Source organism: Engystomops pustulosus, chromosome 5, assembly GCF_040894005.1.
Source record: "Engystomops pustulosus chromosome 5, aEngPut4.maternal, whole genome shotgun sequence".
Lineage (NCBI taxonomy): Eukaryota > Metazoa > Chordata > Amphibia > Anura > Leptodactylidae > Engystomops > Engystomops pustulosus.
The window spans coordinates 195334004-195357807 of NC_092415.1; the positions used below are offsets into that span (position 1 = coordinate 195334004).

Here is a 23804-nt window from a genome sequence, read left to right on the forward strand (position 1 = left end):
TTCAATCTTTGTTAAAGGGATTGGCCACTTCCCAATAAATCTCTTCCTTTATACATGTATCTGCATGTGTATGTACCTGTGTCTTTGTCTCCTTTCCCTCTTTCCCTCTTTTCACCATACTGTCCTCTGCATATATACACAACTTCCTTATTAGTGGTGGGAATTCCGGCTCTTCTTAGTGAGCCGGCTCATTAGGCTCAGCCCACTAAGACGAGCCGGCTCTTCCCACTCCAGAATGGCTCCCTATTAAATATATAATAGGGAGCCGCAGGCCAATCAGTCACCCCACACCACTCCCCTTTTAACCCGATTGTATCTGGTTAAAGGGGGCGTGGTGAGCCAGTTAGGGGCGGTGTTAAGTGAGACGCTCCACTAAGGTGAGCCGGATCCCGTCACTCATGAAGAAGAGCCAGCTCTTAGAGCCAGCTTGTTCACGAACAACTCATTCCTTACTCTCACTCCAGCCCATCCTCATGACGTCTCCCACTGTGTCTCTCTTTTCACCGCTCAATCCTCACTGATAGAGACACTAAAAAGGGAAGAGGAGGGAGCAGGATGAGTCATAATATCCTGCTGCAGCTCCTTCTATTCAGCAGAGCTGAGACATGTAGACAAAGAATCACAGAGAGTTTGCAGACAGCACAAAAGTAAGTAGCAGGACTGCTGAATCACTTGATGAGCATTGAGATAGTTAATAAAGAAGCAATGCCACTTATGTAAAATAGTGGCAAACCCCTTTAAGCGGCTGGCCTGGGTAAGCTGTAGAAACACAGTATACAGAGGATGGAGCTGTGAATTGGCCATGTAAGTATAACTCTATATGACCTTTATGTGTTTCTATGTTATTGTATTGTCTTGTTATTGGAAAGATCACAGCTGACACTTAGCTCCAGGCCATGACACAGATCACACAGCAGCGACAGGTGCTGGCTGCATGTAACAAGCGCACACCCTACCCCCTAGAAGGTAAGTACAAAGTACACACTATAAACAGTCACATGCCGACTTTACAATGCAAAATATGTATTTCATAATCATTAAATGATTGAAATATATAACAATTTATTACTGTCATATTGAGAAAGTTGCATCATGCAAAATATCTGTCAATCTAATCTAATCTAATCTCTGCTCTATCTGTATCATATCTATGTATCACATTTGTTATCTTGTATTTATCAACTTCTATGATCTATCAAACTATCTATCATGGTGCATGTGTATCTCTGCGCACTGTTTTTTCTGCTTTGTGACTAATTCATCTTTTTACCAGATGTTGGCTCCATGACTCCAGCCCCCAGGTGTTCTGTGTAGGTTGGGCAAAAAAACTGTGCAAATTTCAGAAATTGAGCAAAAAAAGAGCATAATTCATCTAAATTTATCTAGATAAATCAAAGAACAGACAGAGGGGCACAATGGGGCAGATTTACCGTATATACTCGAGTATAAGCTGACCCGAGTATAAGCCGAGACCCCTAATTTCAACACAAAAAAACTGGGAAAACCTATTGACTCGAGTATAAGCCGAGGTTGGGAAATGCATTGGTTACAGCCTCCCAGTATATAGTCTGCCAGCCCCTGTAGCATACAGCCTGCCCAGCCCCTGTAGTAGGAAAAAAAAATAACACTGCACTCATCTTTCCGACGTCCCCCATAGGTCCTCTTCTGTCTTAGACTGTCTCAGACAGAAGAGGACCTATGGGTGACGTCAGAAAGATGAGTTTTGTCTTTATGTTTTTAGTTGACTCGAGTATAAGCCGAGTTAGGGTTTTTGAGCACAAATTTTGTGCTGAAAAACTAGGCTTATACTCGAGTATATAAGGTACTTACCCGATCCATTCGCGATCCAGCGGCGGGTTCTCCGACGCTGATTCGTGTCCTCCAAAAAGCGTGATTTGGGCCGTTAGTAAATGACCCCCAGAGGGGCACAATGGAGCAGATTCACTTACCTGGTCCTGTCGTAATCCCACGGTGCGTTGTCTGGTCTGCCACAATTCACTAAGGTTGTGCGTCCAATTTCCTGTGTTACTTCCGCGCTGAGATCCGCCAGAGTTCGCCTTCTTCTTCCTGGTGCATGTAAGTGCTTGATCTTGCGACACAATTTCGTTTTTAAATTCCGCAAGCAATTCATGCAAGCCAAAAGGAAATATTCAGGAAACCTGACAGAAACGCGGTCCGCGGACCCTTAGTAAATGAGCCCCATTGATCATAAACTGACAATGTGGTGTAGACTCGCGCCCATGGCTGTGTCTGTATGACGGTTGGGTAAGGTGGGGTTGGCGCTAGTCTGTGTATCGGGTGGGACGTCACTGACCCGCATCAGCCCACTACATGGCCCAGCACTGCCCCCCTCCTTGCCCAACCGCCTTAAAGAGTAGAGAAGTTGCAATCTGGAAAGAGGTGCAATGTAATGACCAATAGGGCACAACAACACACGGTGCAAATAGGCGCAAAACAGCCATTATGCAGCAAAAAGGTGCGAAAACACCAATGGCAAAGAAAAGATAAATGACCCCCATAGTCAAAAAGACTAAACTTTTTTCTGCAGATTAAAAAAAAAAACTCACACAATTTTTTTTACCAATAAAAATGTAACATATATGTATATCCTATAGCAGTGGTGGCGAACCTATAGCACGGGTGCCAGAGGTGGCACTCAGAGTTCTCTATATGGGCACTCTTGCCATCACCCCAGGGCAGAGTTCGCCAGACAAGACTCAAGGACTCTTTCAGCCCAGGACCCTAGAAGGAAGCTACAATGATAATCCAAACTTCTTCTCCTTCTTTCTACTATATTGGTGTCCTCAGGTGTCTATACAATTTAATCCTGTGAAAGAGCAGGGGGTAATAAGTTACTGCTTAAATTGTCGCATTGGCACTTTGCGAAAAATACGTGGGTTTTGGTTGTAGTTTGGGCACTCGGTGTCAAAAAGGTTTGCCATCACTGTCCTATAGTAAGTGCGGGGATTAGAAGCAGTATGCTATAATATACAGCACGTTATTATGGAGCAGTAGGTTACATTACACGTACATTATCAGGTATGTAGTATAATAAATGAGATTTCAGTGCTCAGCAGATGGAGGAATATGTGTCACTTCCTATCAGTCGCCTCTCATGTAACCGGCTGTAATGTTCTGCGCTGCGGCAGATCGGACCAGAGAGCTGTGTATGTTATAAATAGAGTCACCCGTTTAACCTGTTATGTCTTCTGGTTGCAGGAGACGGGAAGCAGTTACAACACATATTTGCACTTACTTAAAGGGGTTGTCCCCTCTTATAAAGTAATGTTGTGTCACTGAGATATTTCACCTCTAAAGGCGTCATGTGGTGCGACTCCATAACATCAGCTCCTGTACATTGTGAACATCACAGGAACATCTACGTCATGCCCTGGCACAAGGTTTCTTGGTACCATCTCGTACCAAGCCATTAGTGCCAGTTCTAGACAAAGTGGGGCCCTGGGCAAAACTAAAAGTGGGGCCACAAAATAAAACTACTTTATGACCAGTCACAGTCAGCAAGAGGCTGCCTACAGCGCCTTGCAGTGCTGGGAAACATCTGCAAAGAGTTTGTATATTTTCTCAGTGTTTGTGTGGTGTTTCCTCCGGGTCCTCCGGTTTCCTCCCACATTCCAAAACATACTGGTAGGATAATTAGATTGTGAGCTCCATTGGGACTGATTTGGCAAACTCTGTGCAGCACTACGTAATCTGTGTGCGCTATATACATAAAGAATTATTATTATTATGATACTATGATCTAAATATAGAGCAACCCCCATCATGTAGTTCACTGTGCTACAATGTTTCTGTAACGCCTATTTATTTCTACTGCAAAGAAAAGCTGTATTTGTCTGCCTCAACAACACTTGTTCATCTTTGGAAGGTGTAGACAGGGCCACTCACATTCTAACTGTTCCCAGATTAGGTGGGAGCAACCCTTTATAGTTAAAAATTAGGTAGGGTTAGGGTGTACAATGCCCATCTAGTGGTTCAGGGAGCTACAGAACCAGAGATAGAAGAAGTTAAAGGGAACCTACCACCCCGATTCTACCTATAAAGGTAGAAGGGGTGGTAGGTGGATGGATGGGACGTGAGGATAGCCCTTTTTTGGGCTAATCCTCACGTCCCGGGTGTCTTTTACAAAACTTTATTACATGTATATGCTAATTTTTTTTATGCGGCTACTGGGGCGTGGAGTAGCCGGACATGAGGCTACTAGTCGCGGCTACTCCACGCCCCAGTAGCCGCGTTACTCCGCCTACCAGGTAATCTTCGTACCCGGACGAGGGCGCGCAGCTACCAGGAGCTGTGCGCCGAAGATTACCTGGTAGGCGGAGTAACGCGGCTACTGGGGTGTGGAGTAGCCGCGACTAGTAGCCTCATGTCCGGCTACTCCACGCCCCAGTAGCCGCATAAAAAAAATTAGCATATACATGTAATAAAGTTTTGTAAAAGACACCCGGGACGTGAGGATTAGCCCAAAAAAGGGCTATCCTCACGTCCCATCCATCCACCTACCACCCCTTCTACCTTTATTGGTAGAATCGGGGTGGTAGGTGCCCTTTAAAGAAAAAGACGGCAATTGGATTTTTATCTGCAGGTTGAAATCCTAATTATGAATTTACCTACCAATATCTCCGGATATGTAGCACTCAGAACCACAAGCCTGATTCGATTGAAAAGAACAAATTATCTTCTTTAATCTGATACCCGAACCTTGGTTTTACCTGTTACAGAACCCAAGATAGAGACATCCAAATTGATGCTCCCCCTGGAGCCCCAGAGTCTTACTCTCAGGCATAGGTTGACCGTATTCTACTCATTTCACATGACTTTGGCAAAGATTTTTTTCATAGGTAAACGGATAAGATTTTACATAAAAGAGGGAATTCTAAAAAGGACATTTCATACCGGACCTGAGGGAGCTGGTAGTTTACAAGGACAAAATCTGGTGACGGGTTCCCTTGAAGTGGTTATTATATGATGTATTATTGTATGATGTTATTGTGTGTTCATTTTTAATTAATATTAGTATGTTTTATTTGTTATTGTTATGTTTTTTTATGTTTCTATGTAAATTTTTAATAAAAGAAGAACAAGCAAAGTTACTGAGAGTTGCAAAAGAAACCCAGTGACCTCCTTGAGGCTTCTGCTGTGACGTCATTACCCGGCCGGGAGGAAGCATTGGGAGGAGGCAGAGAGTATATATAAGTATAGGAGGAGCTGCATGACAGTGTGCGTGAGAAACAGAGTATTACTCTTATCTGTGGTAAATATTAACATCCATTGTAGCTTCCAGTCACTGGGCGAGGAGGAGCTGCAGCCAGGGACGCCCAAAACCGGGCCATATCAGGAGAAGAAGTGAAATCATTGGCTTCAGGGAGGAGGAACCCAGCAGATTTTCCCCGTTAGCTCGGTCATTTCTGCCTCTATTGTTCAGTCCTCCTTCACATGGTAACATCAGGACTATACAACATCCCCTAAGGACATATATGTGCAACATAAAGCAGAGGAACCGTAAAAGTAAGTACAAAAATAGCCGCGCTAAACCTGTCAGATGCAGGAGGGTGCAGATTGTCATCTACATCCTATGTTTTTATATAGAACTTTAACAAAGTTAACAAATAAGTTAACAAATAATCAATGATTCCTTTAGTTATATAGCGCACACGGACTACAGAAAGATGTAACTATATATAAATATAGTTACTATATATAGATAGATATAGATACTATATAATATCTAACAATATATATAGATAATTCAGCTCTGCTACATCTACCTATCACTGTGCCGTGCTTCATGTAGTTCAATGCTTCCGTTTTTGGTGAAGTATTACCTGTTTTTTTTTGGAGCATGGGATGATACTAAGCACACTAAGTGCTACTTATTATGCATTTTAGATCGCTTTTTTGTACCTGGCCAAACATAAACTATAAAGAAAAGGGATCACTATGAATTGTAAATATATATTATTATAGTAGGGGCGGTCCCCTACTTAAGGACACTCAACTTACAGATGACCTCTAGTTACAAACGGACCTCTAGATGTTGGTAATTTACTGTACTTTAGTCCTAGGCTACAATAATCAGCTATAACAGTTATCACAGGCGTCTGTAATGAAGATTTATTGTTACTCCTGGTTCTTATGACAACCCAACATTTTTAAAATCCAATTGTCAAAGAGACAAAAAAAAACTTGGCTGTGGTTACAATTATAAAATATACAGTTCCGTCTTACATACAAATTCAACTTAAGAACAAACTTAAAGATCCTATCTTGTATGTAACCCGGGGACTGCCTGTATATATATATGTAAATGTTTCAGAAAAGTTGATTAAAGGCATTGCTTCTTGTAATACTTATTCTGCTGTTTATTTAGTTGTTATATATAATAGTTTTTTATTATTATTTTAGTAATTAAACATGTCAAGTGCCCAGAATAACGTGGCCAACGGGATGGAGGGGAAAAACCAAGCTAATGGCCTCGGAGAAGTTCAAGTGGACGTCGCCGACCCCAATCCACCAAAAAGGTGACTCTTGTGATTCACGGACTTACTGTAGATGTTACTTACTGTTACTGGAAATGTTTCAGGATAAAATGAATGAACGATTAAGGAAAAAAAAATCTTCGTCCATGTGGATGGAAACTCATTAGTCATTGCTCCAAGTTACATAATCACTGTGAAGACGGTGCAATGTATTCAGAGAGGAGACCGAGTTCTGTGGATAAATACTATCCATATATTACAGATAAAACTCGATTTCCACTACATTCATCTGAATAAGACAGTAGACATTGTGACCCTTATTTTATGCCTTCCATCGGAGGTATATGTCATGTGGTATACATCACCTATAGGACCCCATAGTAAAATAATAGTAAAAATAAAGATGTGCCTTATGCCTGTGCTGCCCTGTAACATACGGATCTGTCTGTACCATAACCTGGCAAATTAGGACCATATGTACATTTATTATGTGCCAGAAGTGTCCCAGGCAACGGTGTGGGACCCTGCTTACAAACCAAGTGTGAATAGAGCCTATGGCCCCATCCACATGGCTGCATAGAAATTCTATGGAACTGTACTCTAAGGAGGATTTTTTACTTTTAAGGAATTTTTTCCCCCACTTTTTAGGGAATTAGTTTTTTTTTTTTTTTTGGCTTCCTCTGGATCAACCTCATAGGATTGATGGACCTAGATATTTGTGTAATCTTATTTACTATGATACTATGTAGTGTTGGACCAGAGTAGCAGAAGATTCTCCAGTGGGGCAAGGATCTATCCTAATTTTGGATAGAACTAGAAGGCAACCCAAGTAAGAGACTTGCCTGGTCTATTTCCTAGAACCCTATCTGGTGGGTCCAAGGAACCCTATAGGGTTCACATATATGCCTTCCAAAAACTGTTCCCTATATGTTCCAGCAATCAGCTCTCTTACATACGGGTTACTTGCTGTGGTTTTCCCTTACTGACAATGAACCTGCTGCTGTCGGCAGAATACGGGAGATGTATATCACAACCTATGTACTAAGATAGGATGGCAGCTGCCATAAACAGGGCCATGCTCTACCACTAGTGTCCATGTACAACTGTGATTGTTCTTAGATGTAAACGTAGACATTTCCAGAGACGTAAACTTGAAACTGCTGGACCCCAATTCAAAATCTGTGATAGAATTGGTTTTCTTGTATGACACCTTTTGTATGTAGAGACACCTTATGGATTCCTTAAAGGGGTTGTCTGGAGGTTACAAAACATGGTTGATTTCTTCCAAAAATAGCTCCTCTACTGATCACTAAACTCCATTCATCTCTATGCTGTTTTGTTGCAATACTGGCACAAGTGTAGCACTGTTTTTGGAAGGAAGTAGCAATGTTTTTCACCCCCTGGACACCCCTTTAAAGGGCATCTACCACCAGGGTGAAGGACTAGATACAAATGAGCCTAAAGGGCTCTAATGGAGCCTGGAGCCCCTCAGGCTCATGTGCATACATTCTTTCATCCTGCTGGTAGATGTCCTTTAAATGACATTGATTTGGTGCGATTTGGGACACTAAACCATCCACATGTCCTTACAGACTGGTGATTTAGTGTCCCAAATCATCCCTTTGGCTAGTCCTTCTGTGCCTGTTGTTACAAAAAGAATCTTTATACTTACCTAGTTCCGGAGCAGCGCAGTCTCAAAGTGAAGCCGGTGTATTACATCGCAGCCAGTGTGTAGCACTCCGGCTTCATTGAATTAATGAACAGGTGCGGGGAGCACCAGAGATGGGTCCAATGCGCCTCATCTAGGTTAGTACTAAGGTTTTTTTCTTGATAGTGGGCACAGAGGGACTAGCTAAGGGACTATTTGGGACACTAAACCACTGGTCTCTAAGAACCTGAAGGTGGTTTAGTGTCTCAAATTGCCCTGACAGGTCCTCTAAGCCTCCTGGAACCCTCTCAACCTCCATAAGTTACTTCCAATGTTAAATAATTGTAAAAAAAACAATGACATTAATGTGGCGCCGCTGCTCCAAGTTTTCTTTTGTTAAAGGTTAAATGAGGTCTGATGTGTTGGGCTGCATTGGGCCTGATCCAAATAGTTAGTAGAGGTAGAGTTATATGGCATCTGCTTATCTCCTGTCCCAAAGATAATAAATACACATTATCAAACAAGGTACCAAGCAGGAGAAGAGGACTTTGAGCCTTAGTAATAAATATTTGTAAAACAATTATTTTCAAATGTCCCGAATTTTCCGGAATTTATAGAAACAATAACAGCAAATTCCGATTCTTAGTAAACCTGAAGTTGGTAATTATGTAACATGTCATAGCATCAGGTTCTATACCTGCTAAAGTTTGCTCCCTTAAAATAAATTACCCATATATTACCCATAGATCCAGGCACCGTGACTGTGGTAATGTTCTTATATTTGTTATCCATGACCTCCATCACTCTAAAATCAATGGTTAAAATTATGCTAATGAGCCTGAAGGGCTCGCGGGGGGGGTTGTTACCAGAGCCCATCTGTGCTGCAGCTTGACAGGCAGTTACACTGTCTCCTCCTCCCCTTAGCTCCCGCAGCACCTCTTTTCACAGTGTAACAGTCTGTGAAGCTACAGCAAGGAGGGGCTCTGGTAATGCTCCCAGTTGATAAAAGTTGATTTTAGAAGGAGGGAGGCCATGGATAATCACAGTCACGGTGCCTGAATCTATGAATAAGTGTCCCTGGTTTATCATGATGGATTGTGATGGTTGATTTCCTTTAATCTGGTAACTGTACAAACATAATACTGCCCAACAAGGTGGCAACCCTCCCCAAGCACATTCCAAGCCAAGTGCCTTTGTGTCTTGAATGGAGAGACTTAAGAGGGTGGACAAAAGGGGTTGTCCACTTTCTTCTTAAAGGGGTTGTCCACTTTCACCAAGTAATTGCTAAAGTTATACAATTTTCCAATATACTTTCTGTATCAATTCCTCATTGTCTTCTAGATCTCTGCTTGCTGTCATCATATAGGAAGCTTTGATGTTTACTTCCATTGATAAACGCCGCTCACTGGGCATGTGATGTCCCACAGGTGCACGGCTCACTATATCCCTGGTCATGTGATGTCACACAGGTGCACTGCTCGTTATATTCCTGGTCATGTGATGTCACACAGGTGCACGGCTCAGTATATCCCTGGTCATGTGATGTTACACAAAAGTGCGCGGCTCGTTATATACTTGGTCATGTGATATCATACAGGTGCACGGCTGGTTATATCCCTGGTCATGTGATGTCACACAGGAGCACAGCACCTGTGTGACATCAAATTACCAGGAATATATTGAGTCCTGCACCTATGTAACATCACATGACCAGGGATATATATTGAGTCCTGCATCTGTGTGATATCACATAACCAGGGATATACATCGAGTCATGCACCTGTGTGACATCACATGACCAGGGATATATATAGAGTCCTGCACTTGTGTGACATCACATGACCAGGGATATATATTGAGTCCTGCACCTGTGTGACATCACATGACCAGTGATATATATTGAGTCCTGCACCTGTGTGATATCACATAACCAGGGATATACATCGAGTCATGCACCTGTGTGACATCACATGACCAGGGATATAACGAGCCATGCACATGTGTGACATCACATGACCAGGGATATATATCGAGTCCTGCACCTGTGTGACATCACATGATCAGGGATATATATCGAGTCCTGCACCTGTGTGACATCACATGATCAGGGATATATATCGAGTCCTGCACCTGTGTGACATCATATGACCAGGGATATATATCGAGTCCTGCACCTGTGTGACATCACATGACCAGGGATATATATCAAGTCCTGCACCTGTGTGCACATGATTAACCCCTTAAGGACGGAGGGTTTTTCGGCTCATTTCTCGCTCTCCAACTTCAAAAATCCATAACTTTTTCATTTTTCCGTGTACAGACCTGTGTGAGGGCTTATTTTGTGCGTAACAAATTTTACTTTCCCGTAATGTTATTTATTTTAACATGCCGTGTACTGCGAAGCTGAAAAAAAAATCCAAATGTGGAAAAATTTAAAAAAAACCGCACGTCACGTTCTTGTGGGCTCAGTTTTTACGACTTTCCCTCTTCGCTTCAAATAACACGCCTAATTTATTCTTTGGTTCGGTGCGATCGCGGTGATACCAAATTTATATAGGTTTTATTGTGTTTTAATACATTTTCAAAAATTAAACGAATGTGTACAAAAACGAAAAAAATTTTTTTGCCATCTTCTAACGCTAATAACTTTTTCATACTTTGGCGCACGGAGATGTGTGAGGGGTCATTTTTTGCGAAATGAGGCGACGTTTTCTTTGCTACCATTTTGAGGTCTGTGCGACATTTTGATCATTTTTTATTTCATTTTTTATGTTATGTAAAAAGGTGTAAAAGTCGCATTTCGGACATTTGGGCGCCATTTCCCGCCTCGGAGGTCACCGCCGCCTGTAACCGTTTTTATATTTTGATAGATCGGGCATTTTGGGACGCGGCGATACCTAATATGTTTGTGATTTTTACTGTTTATTATGTTTTATATCCGTTCTAGGGAAAGGGGGGTGATTTGAACTTTTAATATTTTATTAATTTTTTTTATTTTTTAAACTTTTTTTTTTCACTATCTTTTAGCCCATCTAGGGTACATTAACCCTAGATGGTCAGATCGCTGCTACCATATACTGCAATACTTCTGTATTGCAATATATGGCATTTTTGCAGCACATTCATTACAATGAGCCACTGGCTCATTGTAACGAATCTGCAGCTGCCAGATAGCCTCGTGTCAAAAGAAGACACGAGGCTACCATGGCAACCGATCGCCGCCCCCCGATGACGTTCGGGGGCGTGGCGATCGAAAAAAAGATGGCGGCGCCCGCACCGACCGCGGTTATTAGCGGTGGGGGTTTTATGCATTATGCAAAAACCCCCACCTCTGTATGAAGAGGACTCAGCCCGTGAGCCCTCTTCATACATCCCTTATACCTCTGCGCCGTAGAGCTACGGCGCAGAGCGTTAAGGGGTTAATAACAATTTTTTTTTTATCCCCAGGAAGTAAACAATGAAACTTTCTATATAATGACAACAAGCAGAGATCTGGAAAACAATGAGGAATTAATACAGAAAGTATATAATCGAAATTGTAACATTTCTAATTGCACAAACAATATCAATTATTTGCTGAAAGTAGAGAACCTAATGAAATCTTCCACCACAGAGGGTCAGGACCCCCAATATAAACACTAGATGGTCAGTCCTGTCTGTGCTTGAGCTTTCGTCATGTCTTTGGACTCCTTTGTAAATCTTCCAGCACTCGCAGCCCTTCACCATGACATGTGTTTTCCTAGAGATGACACATATTTCCTTCATGTCCGCGGTCACATAGTCACATACAAGGATCCAGCTCGCTTCTGTCAAGGCTTCGGTTTTCAGTCTTTATGGCAGCACGTGATCAATTTTTTTTATTGCTGAGTAAACAAAGCTCACTGCGGGTTTTCAATAGGTTTTCCAAACCTGTGCTGAATGTTTGCTTTTTGTCATGAAAATAACATTATATCAGAAAAGCTGATTATATTCTGAAGATTTATGACTGCGAGGCAATACAGAGTCACTCATGGAGATTACAAAGTCCTTTCAACTACAGATGGATCGAGGGTTTGTCCAATTTTAGTTAGATGTGGAATACACAATCCCCTGGAGGTTTATATGTGTGTTATCTTATATTAGCCAAGGGGGTGGTAACCTTTTCTTTTAATACAGCACAGGGTCACCCCCCCCCCCATAGAAAATACATGTTACCACCTCCTTGTCTATTAAAGGCCAGTCCATATTTAAACTTCTGGGGGCTAAATCTTTTGGCCAAGTGGATGAATTAAAAAAAAATTAAAGAATTGGTTAGAAAAAAAAGCTATGAGAAGGAGAGGACAGGGAGGAATCCCAGGTCTATGGAAGCAGCATTATGTAGAATATTATTCTAAAGGACCATTAAAATCAAGTATGGGTAAACCAGGGACACTTACTCATAGATCCATGTAATCTTCTCTTTATATTTGTAATCTGTGTCCTCCTTCCTTCTAAAATCAACTTCAAACATTATGCTAATAAGTCAGAAGGGCTTTGAGGTTGTTACCACTTATACCTGTTGTATTCTCTCACTGCAGCAGAGGAAGCTTCATCACACAGCGGGAGAGGGAAGTGCTCAGTGCACAGTGTAACAGTCTGTGAATCTAAAGCATACAGGGGCTCTGGAAACTGCCCCAGTAGCCCTTCTGGCTCATTAGCATAATTATAAAAGTTGATTTTAGAAGGAAGGAGGCCATTGATTACAAGCAAAAGAAGATTACGATAGTCAGTGCCTGGATCTATGGGTAAGTGTCCCTGGTTTATCATGGTGGATTTTGATGGTATACTATAATAGAAGGTAAGGTAGGACTCCAATAAATAGTGCAAAAAGGGTGATCTTTATTTCACCTCCTGCAGCATATCAACTGCATGAACTGTCCCCTAAACCATTTTCTGGGAGTAGACCTTTATCCTGAATCACAGGGGTCTGATTGATGTGGTGGGAAACATTAGACTTTAAACAGCAGTAGTGGATTATAATACAAAAGGTTTGGGCGGTAGTCCAGGGCCTAAGCCTTCTAGGGGGCCCACCAAACCAGCAAAAAAGTTATACTCAGAAGGACCTTCACCTATGAAATTCTCGTACATCTGTTCCTGCTCTCAATACACATGTACACAACTGCCATTTCAGGACCTTTGAAGGTCCTAAAACTGCAGAGTGAAAGCAGCAGGAGGAGCAGTCTTTTTACTCCCCTCTTACACACTGGTGATATTGGGAATCAAAAGGTACAAGGAAAAATTCAGTATAACAAGAGCAGCGTCGGGGACATTGTGAAATCTTGTGGCTTCTAATGGAACAGTTCAGACACGGGAGGAAGAGGAAGACTGACAGCTACGCTCCTGTATGAACGGGGAGGCGGAGGAGTTTCCAAAATGTCATCACAAAAGATGCCAAAAAGCTCTGCAATCACTTTCCTTCTGTAACTGCACTTGGTGAAGGGGATTTATGGAGTGAGTTAAAGCTTTTTGTTATTTCTTGGCATCTCCAGTATTTGGATACATTAAAAAGACTTCAGAAAAAAATAATATTTCAATGATTAATAGAGGCTTATTATTTCTTACAAATTTTTGTCTTAATTATTGAAAAAACTTAAAAGTTATGCAACCCGTATATGGCACTGTAAAAAAAAAAATCACATTTTTGCACTTAGATGTCTTAAAACTAAAAATTAATATACCGGTAACATTGGAAATTAAAAATGTAATTCTATACAATAAATAAACAATTTTGATTTTTTTTTTAGGCTTTTAGACTCAATTTAGACATTTTAGGCCATCCTGATAAACCGGAGACATTACTCATAGATCCGGGCACCGGGACTGTGGGAATCTTCTTATATTTGTTATCCATGGCCTCCTCCCTTCTAAAATCAACTTTTAAAATTATGATAATGAGTCATAAGGGCTCTGGGGGGGTTGTTACACACGGAGTATTATCCCCTTCCCTCTATGTGCTGAGACTACAACAGGAAGAGGTTGGGAGGAAGTCCTAAGGCACAAGAGGGAGGGATAGACAGTGTAATAGCTTGTGAAGCTGCAGCATGGAGTGGCTCTGGTAACACCCCCAGAGGCCTTCAGGCATAGCATTATAATAAAAGTTGATTTTAGAAGGAAGGAGGCCATGGATAACAAATATAAGCAGATACCACAGTCACGGTGCCTGGATCTATGAGTAATGTCCCTGGTTTATCATGATGGCCTAAAATGTCTAAATTGAGTCTAAAAGCCTAAAAAAAATCAAAATTGTTTATTTATTGTATAGAATTTAATTTTTAATTTCCAATATTACCGGTATATTCATTTTAAGTATTTAATTTTTTTAAAGTATTGTTTACATTCTTCGTCTTTTTCATCTTTATGGTGTTACTTTTTACTATTTTTATGGTTTATTTATCCTGTAGATATTTGGTACTTTCTTTGTTTATTGCATTGATTTTGAGTATTTTTTAAAATATTTTTAAATTGTCAATGTATTGGATAGATTGGGGCTTATTTACCAAGGGTCCTGCGGACCACACTTCAGTCTGATATTCCGTCGTTTTTGGACTTGTGCCGCTGGGACAGGCATTTAGAAGGGGATATTGGCGCACGTGATCATAATTTGGCGCAGTGGCGGCGGCTTTCATGCAACACAAATTGGTGGGGGGGGGCGTCGGAAAATCCGACTGATTCAGACAAACTGCGGGATTTAACTTTAAAATTGTGTCGCAAGATCAAGCACTTACATGCACCGGGAAGAAGAAGGTGAACTCCGGCGGACCTGAGCGGGAGCGACACATGCAGGATATCGGGCGCACAATCTTATTATATCGCGCACAGTGCATTGTCGTTGGACAATGCACTTTCAGGAACTCCTCCAGACCGGGTAAGTAAATGTTCACCATTGTTTTGTATTATCCATTTTTTTTAATCATTTATTAATTGTATTGAATTTTATTATGGTTAATTTTTTTTATTTTTAAAGAAATTCCTTGTATTGATTTTTTAGTAGCAGTTGCTATTCAAAAACTTTTGTTGACTTTAAATATTAAAAATACAAAAAGGAAAATATAAAGATGGTCATACTCGGAATAGGACAAAGTTCAGTATATCTCTAGGAAAGTCATCTGAGTCATATCAACGGCGCTGAGTAAACAAGTATCCAAACATTACCTAAAATAGCTTCATAAAATCTTGTATCTACTTCACTTCTGTAATGGAATGTGTGTTGCTTTATATCAACCAGGATTTAATAGTATGTGCTATATACACACTACACAGAGTTCTGCCATATAAGTACTGTACATTGTTCTATATATATTATAATATACAGTATATTATATACTATTCTGTATACATCTTACTATGTTATGCAATTTATTAGGTAACTTCAGTGTCAAATAATTCTTAAAGGGCTGTAGTTTCCCTTTTAACGGACTTGTCAACTTGTACATGTCTTACCAGGGAAGTATGAATTTTAGAGCAACTTCCTTATAAATTTGGCATTTCTCCTGGAAATGTATGTATATACAGCCATTGTCATAGGGCAGTGGTGGTGAAGCTACGGCACGAGTGCTAGAGGTGGCACTCAAGATACCACCCTAGCAGAGAGTTCACCAGACAGGATTCCAAGAATCTATCTGCAGTCCCACGCAAGTCAGGATTTACCAATCTCAGTGCTATTTTAACCTTTTAATCGCCAAGGACGTATCTCATATGTCCTCACAGGGTGGCACCTCAGTGGCCAAGCATGTATGAGACACGTCCTGGATTATAGGAGCTATAATTTTGGATCCCTGGCACCTAGAACCTCTTGGCTGCTCGGGGCTGAAGGAAAAGCGTGAAGGTGTGCAGAGGACCAGTTTATCTTTGAAGGTCCTTCTGCTGGCCCCACGACTCTTCCTGGACAAGGGGACCCTGGAGAGAAGCTACAGTGATAGTCCAAGTTTTTACTTCTACTTTCAATTGTATTGGTGTCCTCAGGAGGCTGGCATGAATAAATGTTGTGGGAGAACAGTTTAACAAATACATAAATTACTGCTTACATTGGCACTTTGTGATAAATTAGTGGGTTTTGGTTGTAGTCTGGGCACTCAGACTGTAAAAGGTTCACCATCACTGTCATAGAGTGTTCCCATGCAGTCTGGTGCCCCCCGGGTATTGATTACAGGATGTCACACTGGGTAGGGGTTCGGTGTAGAGATTATAAGCGCTGGGCTGTAAAAGTTTCTTGTGGAATGGAGCATGTGTCCCTTCTGCCTGATATCTATCTAGAGTTTCAGGACCTTCGAGGGTCCTGAAATGGCTCTTGTATACATGTGTATTGAGATCAGGAACAGATGTATGAGGATTTCATGGGTGAAGGTCCTTCTCAGTATAACATTTGGTGGGTGGCTTGGGTGGCCATGGGCCCCCTTGAATGCTTGGGCCCTTGGCTACCATCCTTTGACCAATATTATAATCTACTACTGTCCACATTGCCTTGTACCTTGTAACCATATGTACCATATGTCTCTATAACCCCATGCAATACAATTATGTATAATTAGTAATGACGGATCTCTTTCCTGTGCCATAAAGATAAGATCTCATTATTTCTGCACATTATGTAATATGGGATCTGACTGGATGTGATCTTTGATTGCAGCAAGAAAAAAGGCTTCTTCTCCAAGTCAAAGGACAAGAAAAAAGAGGAAAAACCAAAGATGGTCAGCCCTACCACAATGGTAAGAAGTAGACCCGTTATATAGGACATAGCAATAGTCACCATGTAATTCTTAATCCCACCTGTGGTGGCGCTCTAGGGAACTTAAGGTTGTTCATATAGGTCAAAGCTGATTGCTGAGTTGCTCACCATAGATCTATGGGGAATATTTCATTGCAGCTTGAGCCCTTAGCACATGTTTCCTTCCAGACTGCTATGGTCTAATTTCTGATTTAATTAGATTAATCGCAGAAAATGTCCCATTATCATTTATCAATCCGGCGTCTTTAATGGCAACACACTTGTTCAAGGCTCATTTCCTTTCCTTGATCACTTGTGGAGTAGACTTGCTTGGTCTAAATAACCAAAGTAGTAAAAAAAATAGTAGATTCACAATTTTGCATAGGCATCTGAAGGCTTGTTTTTTGTGGTAAGAGTTGCGTTTTCAAATGGCCTCATTGTGAATTGTTTGACGATGATCACGTGATTACTTTTGTGGATCAGTGCTTTCTTTTCATCCACTGTTTGTGACACGGTCTTAGATATTTCTATGATGTTATAATACATATTATTTTTCTAGTTCCGATATGCTGGAGGAGTAGATAAAATCCTAATGGTGGTTGGCACAATTGCAGCGATGGCTCACGGTGCCGGGCTGCCGCTCATGATGCTCGTCTTTGGAGACATGACAGACAGCTTTGTGGATTTTGGGAAAAATGTCACCTGTGAGTAAATATGGCTTGTTTTACTAGTATAAATTCCATTGCGTAATGTACTATGACTAAATGATCCATGTCATACCTTGATTTGAGTCATGTGACCTTGTTACCCGTAGGAAACAGTCAGTATTCAGCTTTTATAAGATAATTTCCATGTTGACATTTTGTATATGGTTTACCCACTGTGAATTAGTATCTGGGACCAAAACCACTATGATAAAATAATAATAATAATAATAATAATTGTAATATAATATAAGCTTCAAATGTGCTGTGGTTCCACATTAGTCTTATTTAAAGGAAATTTACCATCAAACTTCATCCTGATAAACCAGGGACATTACTCATAGATCCAGGCACCGTGACTGTGGTAATATTCTTATACTTGTTATCCATGGCCTCCTTACTTCTAAAATCAACTTTTAGAGTCTGATGTGCTATGGAGGAGGTGTTACTAGAGCCCCTCCGAGCTCTTGCTGCACAGGCTGTTACACTGTAAAGGAGCATGTCACCCAACCCCCCTACTCTATCAGCACTTCCTCCCTATGCTGTAATTTCACAAATGGGCCTCCTGCACAGTATAACAGTATATGAAGCTACATCACAGAGGGGCTCTGGTAAGACTCCCATAGCACTTTAGGCTCTTTAGTATAATTTTAAAAGTTGATTTTTTAGAAGGAGGGAGGCCATGAGTAATAACCAGGGGCCCAAGGGCCATTCAGATGTGATTGCTCAGAGAAAGGGACTGGAGAGTTAGTGCTGGAAATGGGTTGCTTTCTAAGAGGCGAGTAAGTACATCTTTAATCAAAAGTAGTGATATATTATTATTTTATTCTCTGCAGTGGAAGAAATGATAAATGCATCTATAAAGTTCCAAAATCAAATGTCAACGTAAGTACAAGACTTACTGCAACCTGCTGGACCTTAATGTTTTTGCCGTAGAGGGGTATTCCGGGAATTTAAATATTGAAAAATTATCCTTACCTCCTGATGACACAAGATGAGGATGCTGAAATAAAATATCAGGGCATAAAAGTCAGGAAACCCCCCATAAATGTTATGTAATTAGCCGATTCTGATAACAATTCTGTGTGTAGCGCTGTTAAAATGGGCCTTTGCTTTTGCAGTCCCAACTTGTTAAGATCTGATCCCGTACAGTGGAATATGACGCTCGTCGCCTCATCCTCCCCCTATGAATGTGGGGTGTTTGGCGTGATGGGGCACCATTGACAGTATGGGGCAGATTTACTTACCCGGTCCATTCGCGATCCAGCGGCGCGTTCTATGCGGTGGATTCGGGTCTTCCGGCGATTCACTACGGCAGTTCCTCCGACGTCCACCAGGTGTCCAGCGACACTTTTTTAAAAAAATAATGCGACGTTTTTTCCGAATCTGTCGGGTTTTCGTTCGGCCACGCCCCCGATTTCCATCACGTGCATGCCGGCGCCGATGCGCCACAATCTGATCGCGTGCGCTAAAATCCCAGGGCGATTCAGGAAAAATCGGCTCAAATCGGAAATATTCGGGTAACACGTCGGGAAAACGCGAATCGGGCCCTTAGTAAATGACCCCCTATATATCAGTATATACACTCTATATATGCTGGAAGCTTTCCGGTCTATATGCTGATAAGAAATATAATTGTGCACATATATACAAGGAAGAAGAAATAATATTGTGTAGCGTCCGTATATGCAGGGTAAGAGAATTAGTACTATACAGGCGGTCCCCTACTTAAAGGAAACCTACCACTTGTAGTGGCAGGTTTCTGATGGAAATACCGGGCTTATTTTCGTTAGTGTTTTAAACCGCGGTATCGCGGTTTAAAACACTTTTTAAACGTTATAGCCGGCGCAGGCAGGTACGCGCTCGGCGCTTACCGTGCACGCGGCTACATAGGAAGTGAATGAGAGCCGCGCGCATGGTAAGCGCCGAGCGCGTACCTCCATGCGCCGGCTATAAAGTTTAAAAAGTGTTTTAAACCGCGATACCGCGGTTTAAAACACTAACTAAAATAAGCTCCGGCACCAGCTCACCCTGAGCTGGTGCCCGGTATTGCCATCGGAAACCTGCCACTACAAGTGGTAGGTTTCCTTTAAGAACACCTGACTTACATACGACCCCTAGTTACAAACGGACATCTGGATGTTGGTAAGTTACTGTACTTTAGCCTTCGGCTACAATAATCAGCTGTAACAGTCACCAAATGTGTCTGCAATGAAGCTTTATTGTTAATCCTTGTTAAAACTGTTGACAACCCAACATTTTTTAAAATCCAAACCAAATTGACTGGGGTTACAATTATAAAATCTACAGTTCCAACTTACACACAAATTCAACTTAAGAACAAAGCTACAGAACCTATCCTGTACGTAACTCAGGGACTACCTTTAATGTGCCAATACTGTATATATTAGGAGAGAGAACACATACAATAAGTGGTGGTGTAAAGTACAAGTGTAATAGAGCCTGGGGTTATATATTAACAATAAGCTATTTCTGTAGGCGATCCATATCTGATCGCACACCTCTCCTGTATGTAGGGATGAGCAAAACACACTAGTGACATAGTCATAAAAGCGAAAGGCGAAGGTCACTGCTCAATACGATTCCTGGATATTCAGGGGCTGAAACAGTAGGATTATAATTACATTAGGGGTCATTTACTAAGGGCCCGATTCGCATTTTCCCGACGTGTTACCCGAATATTTCCGATTTGCGCCGATTTCCCCTGTATTGCCCCGGAATTTTGGCGCACGTGATCGGATTGTGGCGCATCGGCGTCGGCATGCACGCGACGGAAATCGGGGGGCGTGGCCGAGCGAAAACCCGACGGATTCGGAAAAACCGCCGCATTTAAAACAATAAAAGTGTCGCTTGGGACGCGCTTACCTTCACTTGGTCCAGCTCGGTGAATTCAAGTGCGTTCAGATGCTTTTCAGCGCAGCAGCGCCACCTGGTGGACGTCGGAGGAACTACCTTGATGAATCCCGGCCGGACCCGAATCCACCGCAGAGAACAGATAAGACAGTAGAGACAGTCCCGGGTTGCGTACAAGATAGGTTCCGTAGGTTTGTTCTTAAGTTGAATTTGTATGTAAGTTGGAACTGTAGATTTTATAATTGTAGCTCCAGACAAAAAATTTTTTTGCCCCAGTGACAATTGGAGTTTCAAAATATTTAGCTGTAATGGGTCCAAGGATTATGAATAAAGCTTCATTACAGACACCTTACAGCTGATCATTGCAGTCTAGGACTATAGTAACATCCAGAGGTCACCAGAGGTCACAGGGGGCAGAGAGGTCCCTCTTTAGCTAGGGGTCCTCTGTAAGTTGGGTGTCCTTAAGTAGGGGACTGCTTGTATAACATATGTATGTGATGTCAAAAAAATGCCCATCCTATAGACACATCATAGATACTGTAACCTAAATAGGTCTTTATTATTACCGTACTACTAATGTAATCTCCTCCTGGTGCAGGTACGCCTATTACTACACGGGTTTAGGATTTGCAGTGCTTCTCGCTGGTTATGTACAGATCGCGTTCTGGACATTGGCTGCCGGTCGGCAGATTAGAAAACTAAGAAAGAATTTCTTCCATGCGGTGCTGAGGCAGGAGATCAGCTGGTTTGATGTGAATGATGCCGGAGAACTGAACACCAGGCTGACCGAGTGAGTACTAACTATCAGGCTATGCTTTTATATGCTTCGCTATATACTCCTAGTGCATTGTCCCAAAATAGTGAATAGCAGGGGTGTAACTAAAGATTCACAACCCCCCAGGGTGAAAGTTTAACTTGGGTCCCTCACGTAACTTTTCCTCATGCAAATCATCTCTTTCAGCATTGATTCTGCACTGGCGGTCACAAACATTGGGGCAGATTTACTTACCCGTCCCGTCACGATTCCGCGGTGCGTTGTCCAACTTCGGGTCCAGCGCGATTCACTAAGATCGTGTGTACGAGTTTTTTCCTGTGTTGCTCCTGCGCCGAGGTCCGCCGGAGTTCACCTTCTTCTTCCTGGTGCATGTGAGTGCTTGATCTTGCAACACAAAACCTTTTTTAAATTCCGTGGTTTGTCTGAATCCGTCGCCCCCGATTTCTGTCGAGTGAAAGCCGGCGCCGTTGCACCAAAATCCGATCGCGTGCGCCAAAATCCCGGGGCAATTCGGCGCAAATCAGAAATATTCGGGAAACCCGACGAAAGGCCGCCATTGACAGGTACTTGGGGCACAGTCCCAAAGATGTGAATAGTCCCTCGCTACATCTATGTATGTATTTTGGATATAGCAAATCATTAATATATCTTTTGTTACAAAGTAACAAAGAAGTGCAAATAAGAACTTACCTTTACTGGGGCAATCACGTGAAGAACACTTCTACATACATGGAGATCAAACCATCCATGCTTGGGTTATTCTCATCTCCCTCCGGTCTTCTTTTGGAAGAGGTGCACACTGTAAATGACTAGATATTTTAATTTAATATTTTAATGATCATCAGGTAGCAACATTTTCAAGAACAATTATCCTACAAAGTCCAACATATTATCCTATAAAGTCTACATACAATATATATTTTTCCTGCTTGACAAAAACAAACTACATGGGCACAAGGTCATGCCGAAGAGGGATCCTAAAATTCTGTAAAGGTCCCTATAATTGAATCTTTACATACACTTTACTCTAAGCTTGTGGCTTCTCTCTGCTGCAATCACCACAGGAAATAGCGGTGGATTACAAACTCTAAAATGTACAATGACAAACAACACATCACGACACATCTTCCTGCTTCTTCTAACTTGAAAAGTTTGACAAATTAAGAAAACGTCAGCCCTAATTTCAGTATAATACCCTTGTCTTAATATGCAGGGAGGCCATTTTGTTTGGTAATAAAGAAATAACGTCTGATGGATACATGGAAACTTCTGTGTTCCATTATAGATGCACAAGTAGCAATTACAACATGATATTGTGTCTCATTGTTGGAAAGTCTTGCACTGAGATACCTGATTGGTTTCTATGGAGACTTTTGAAGAACAATTATCTCATTCATATACCTTAAAATAGGTCTTGTGTGTTGTTTACGAAGCAGAGGAAGAGATAATACGTGAAACATGGACAGTACATCTGAGTGCAGAAAGGAAGGGAAGGCAGAACAGGTTCATACATACGTATAAGCCCTTGATCCAAGATTATGCCTCACCTTTGGACGATATAGAAGTTGTCTTGTACGACCTCACTCCCACATTATTACTTAGTCTTCTTCTTACATTGTTTTCCTTCTTTTTGTTTATTTCCATTCCAGTGACGTCCAAAAAATCAACGAAGGCATTGGCGATAAAATCGGCATGCTGATACAGTCGTTGACTACTTTTATTACCGGATTTATTATCGGCTTTATAAAGGGCTGGAAGTTGACCCTGGTTATTTTGGCAATCAGTCCTGTTATGGGAGCTTCAGCTGCTATTTGGGCAAAGGTAGAAAATGAAGACTATTTTTATGCTACTATTTCATCTTGACAGTATAAAAAGAAAGTTCAGTGTTGAAGTGATTGTTCATCCACAGGTGTTGTCAGCATTTACTAACAAGGAGCTTACGGCTTACGCCAAGGCTGGAGCGGTGGCCGAGGAGGTACTAGCGGCCATCCGGACTGTTATAGCCTTCGGGGGACAAGATAAGGAAATTAAGAGGTCAGTGTTATACTTGTTATACTGTTGGGAGCTAAATCGGCATCTTCAAACCCTTGTATAACCTGCATATTTATAACAGGTATGAAAAGAATTTAGAAGAAGCCAAAAGGATCGGCATCAGGAAGGCGATCACAGCTAACGTGTCCATAGGATTTGCATTCCTGATGATATACGCGTCCTATGCCTTGGCCTTCTGGTATGGCACCTCTCTGGTTATATCAAAAGAATACACTATCGGGAGCGTCCTAACAGTAAGTAAAGATGGCTAATATTTGTCATGTAATCTAAATAATGTAACACTGGGGATTTCGTGCCATATTAATAATGTTATTATTTTGAACATAACTAAAAAAGATTAAAGGTTCAAACTGAACAAAACATTTGTCATCCTTTGTTTCCCAGAGCAGCTTGTGTTCATCACAATGTTTATGTGGGTTAGACTGGTTTAAAGGTGTTTCTGAGATCAGGTTTTTTTTCTATGGGCTCTCAGGTTGGGGAGGGGGTTGTAAAAAATCAAACACCTCATACTTACCTCTCTCTGGAGCCCTGG

General features: G+C 41.6%; 1 protein-coding gene across 3 annotated transcripts in view; it reads left to right on the forward strand.

Moving 5' to 3' along the window:
• The window catches only part of ABCB1 (ATP binding cassette subfamily B member 1), a 207857-nt gene that overhangs the window by 34803 nt on the left and 149250 nt on the right, over positions 1 to 23804 (forward strand). Inside the window, exons 1-9 of one of the 3 annotated variants that reach the window (XM_072154253.1) lie at positions 5269 to 5526; positions 6424 to 6539; positions 16790 to 16868; positions 17427 to 17571; positions 18408 to 18456; positions 21044 to 21235; positions 22870 to 23041; positions 23130 to 23254; positions 23334 to 23505. The exons of 1 other annotated variant lie outside the window; for it this stretch is intronic. In XM_072154253.1, the coding sequence (XP_072010354.1) occupies positions 6433 to 6539; positions 16790 to 16868; positions 17427 to 17571; positions 18408 to 18456; positions 21044 to 21235; positions 22870 to 23041; positions 23130 to 23254; positions 23334 to 23505 (1041 nt within the window). In that variant the 5' untranslated portion in view covers positions 5269 to 5526; positions 6424 to 6432. Of the gene's footprint in view, positions 1 to 5259; positions 5527 to 6423; positions 6540 to 16789; positions 16869 to 17426; positions 17572 to 18407; positions 18457 to 21043; positions 21236 to 22869; positions 23042 to 23129; positions 23255 to 23333; positions 23506 to 23804 lie in introns of those variants that run through there. One more of the 3 variants, XM_072154254.1, reaches the window with a different exon arrangement.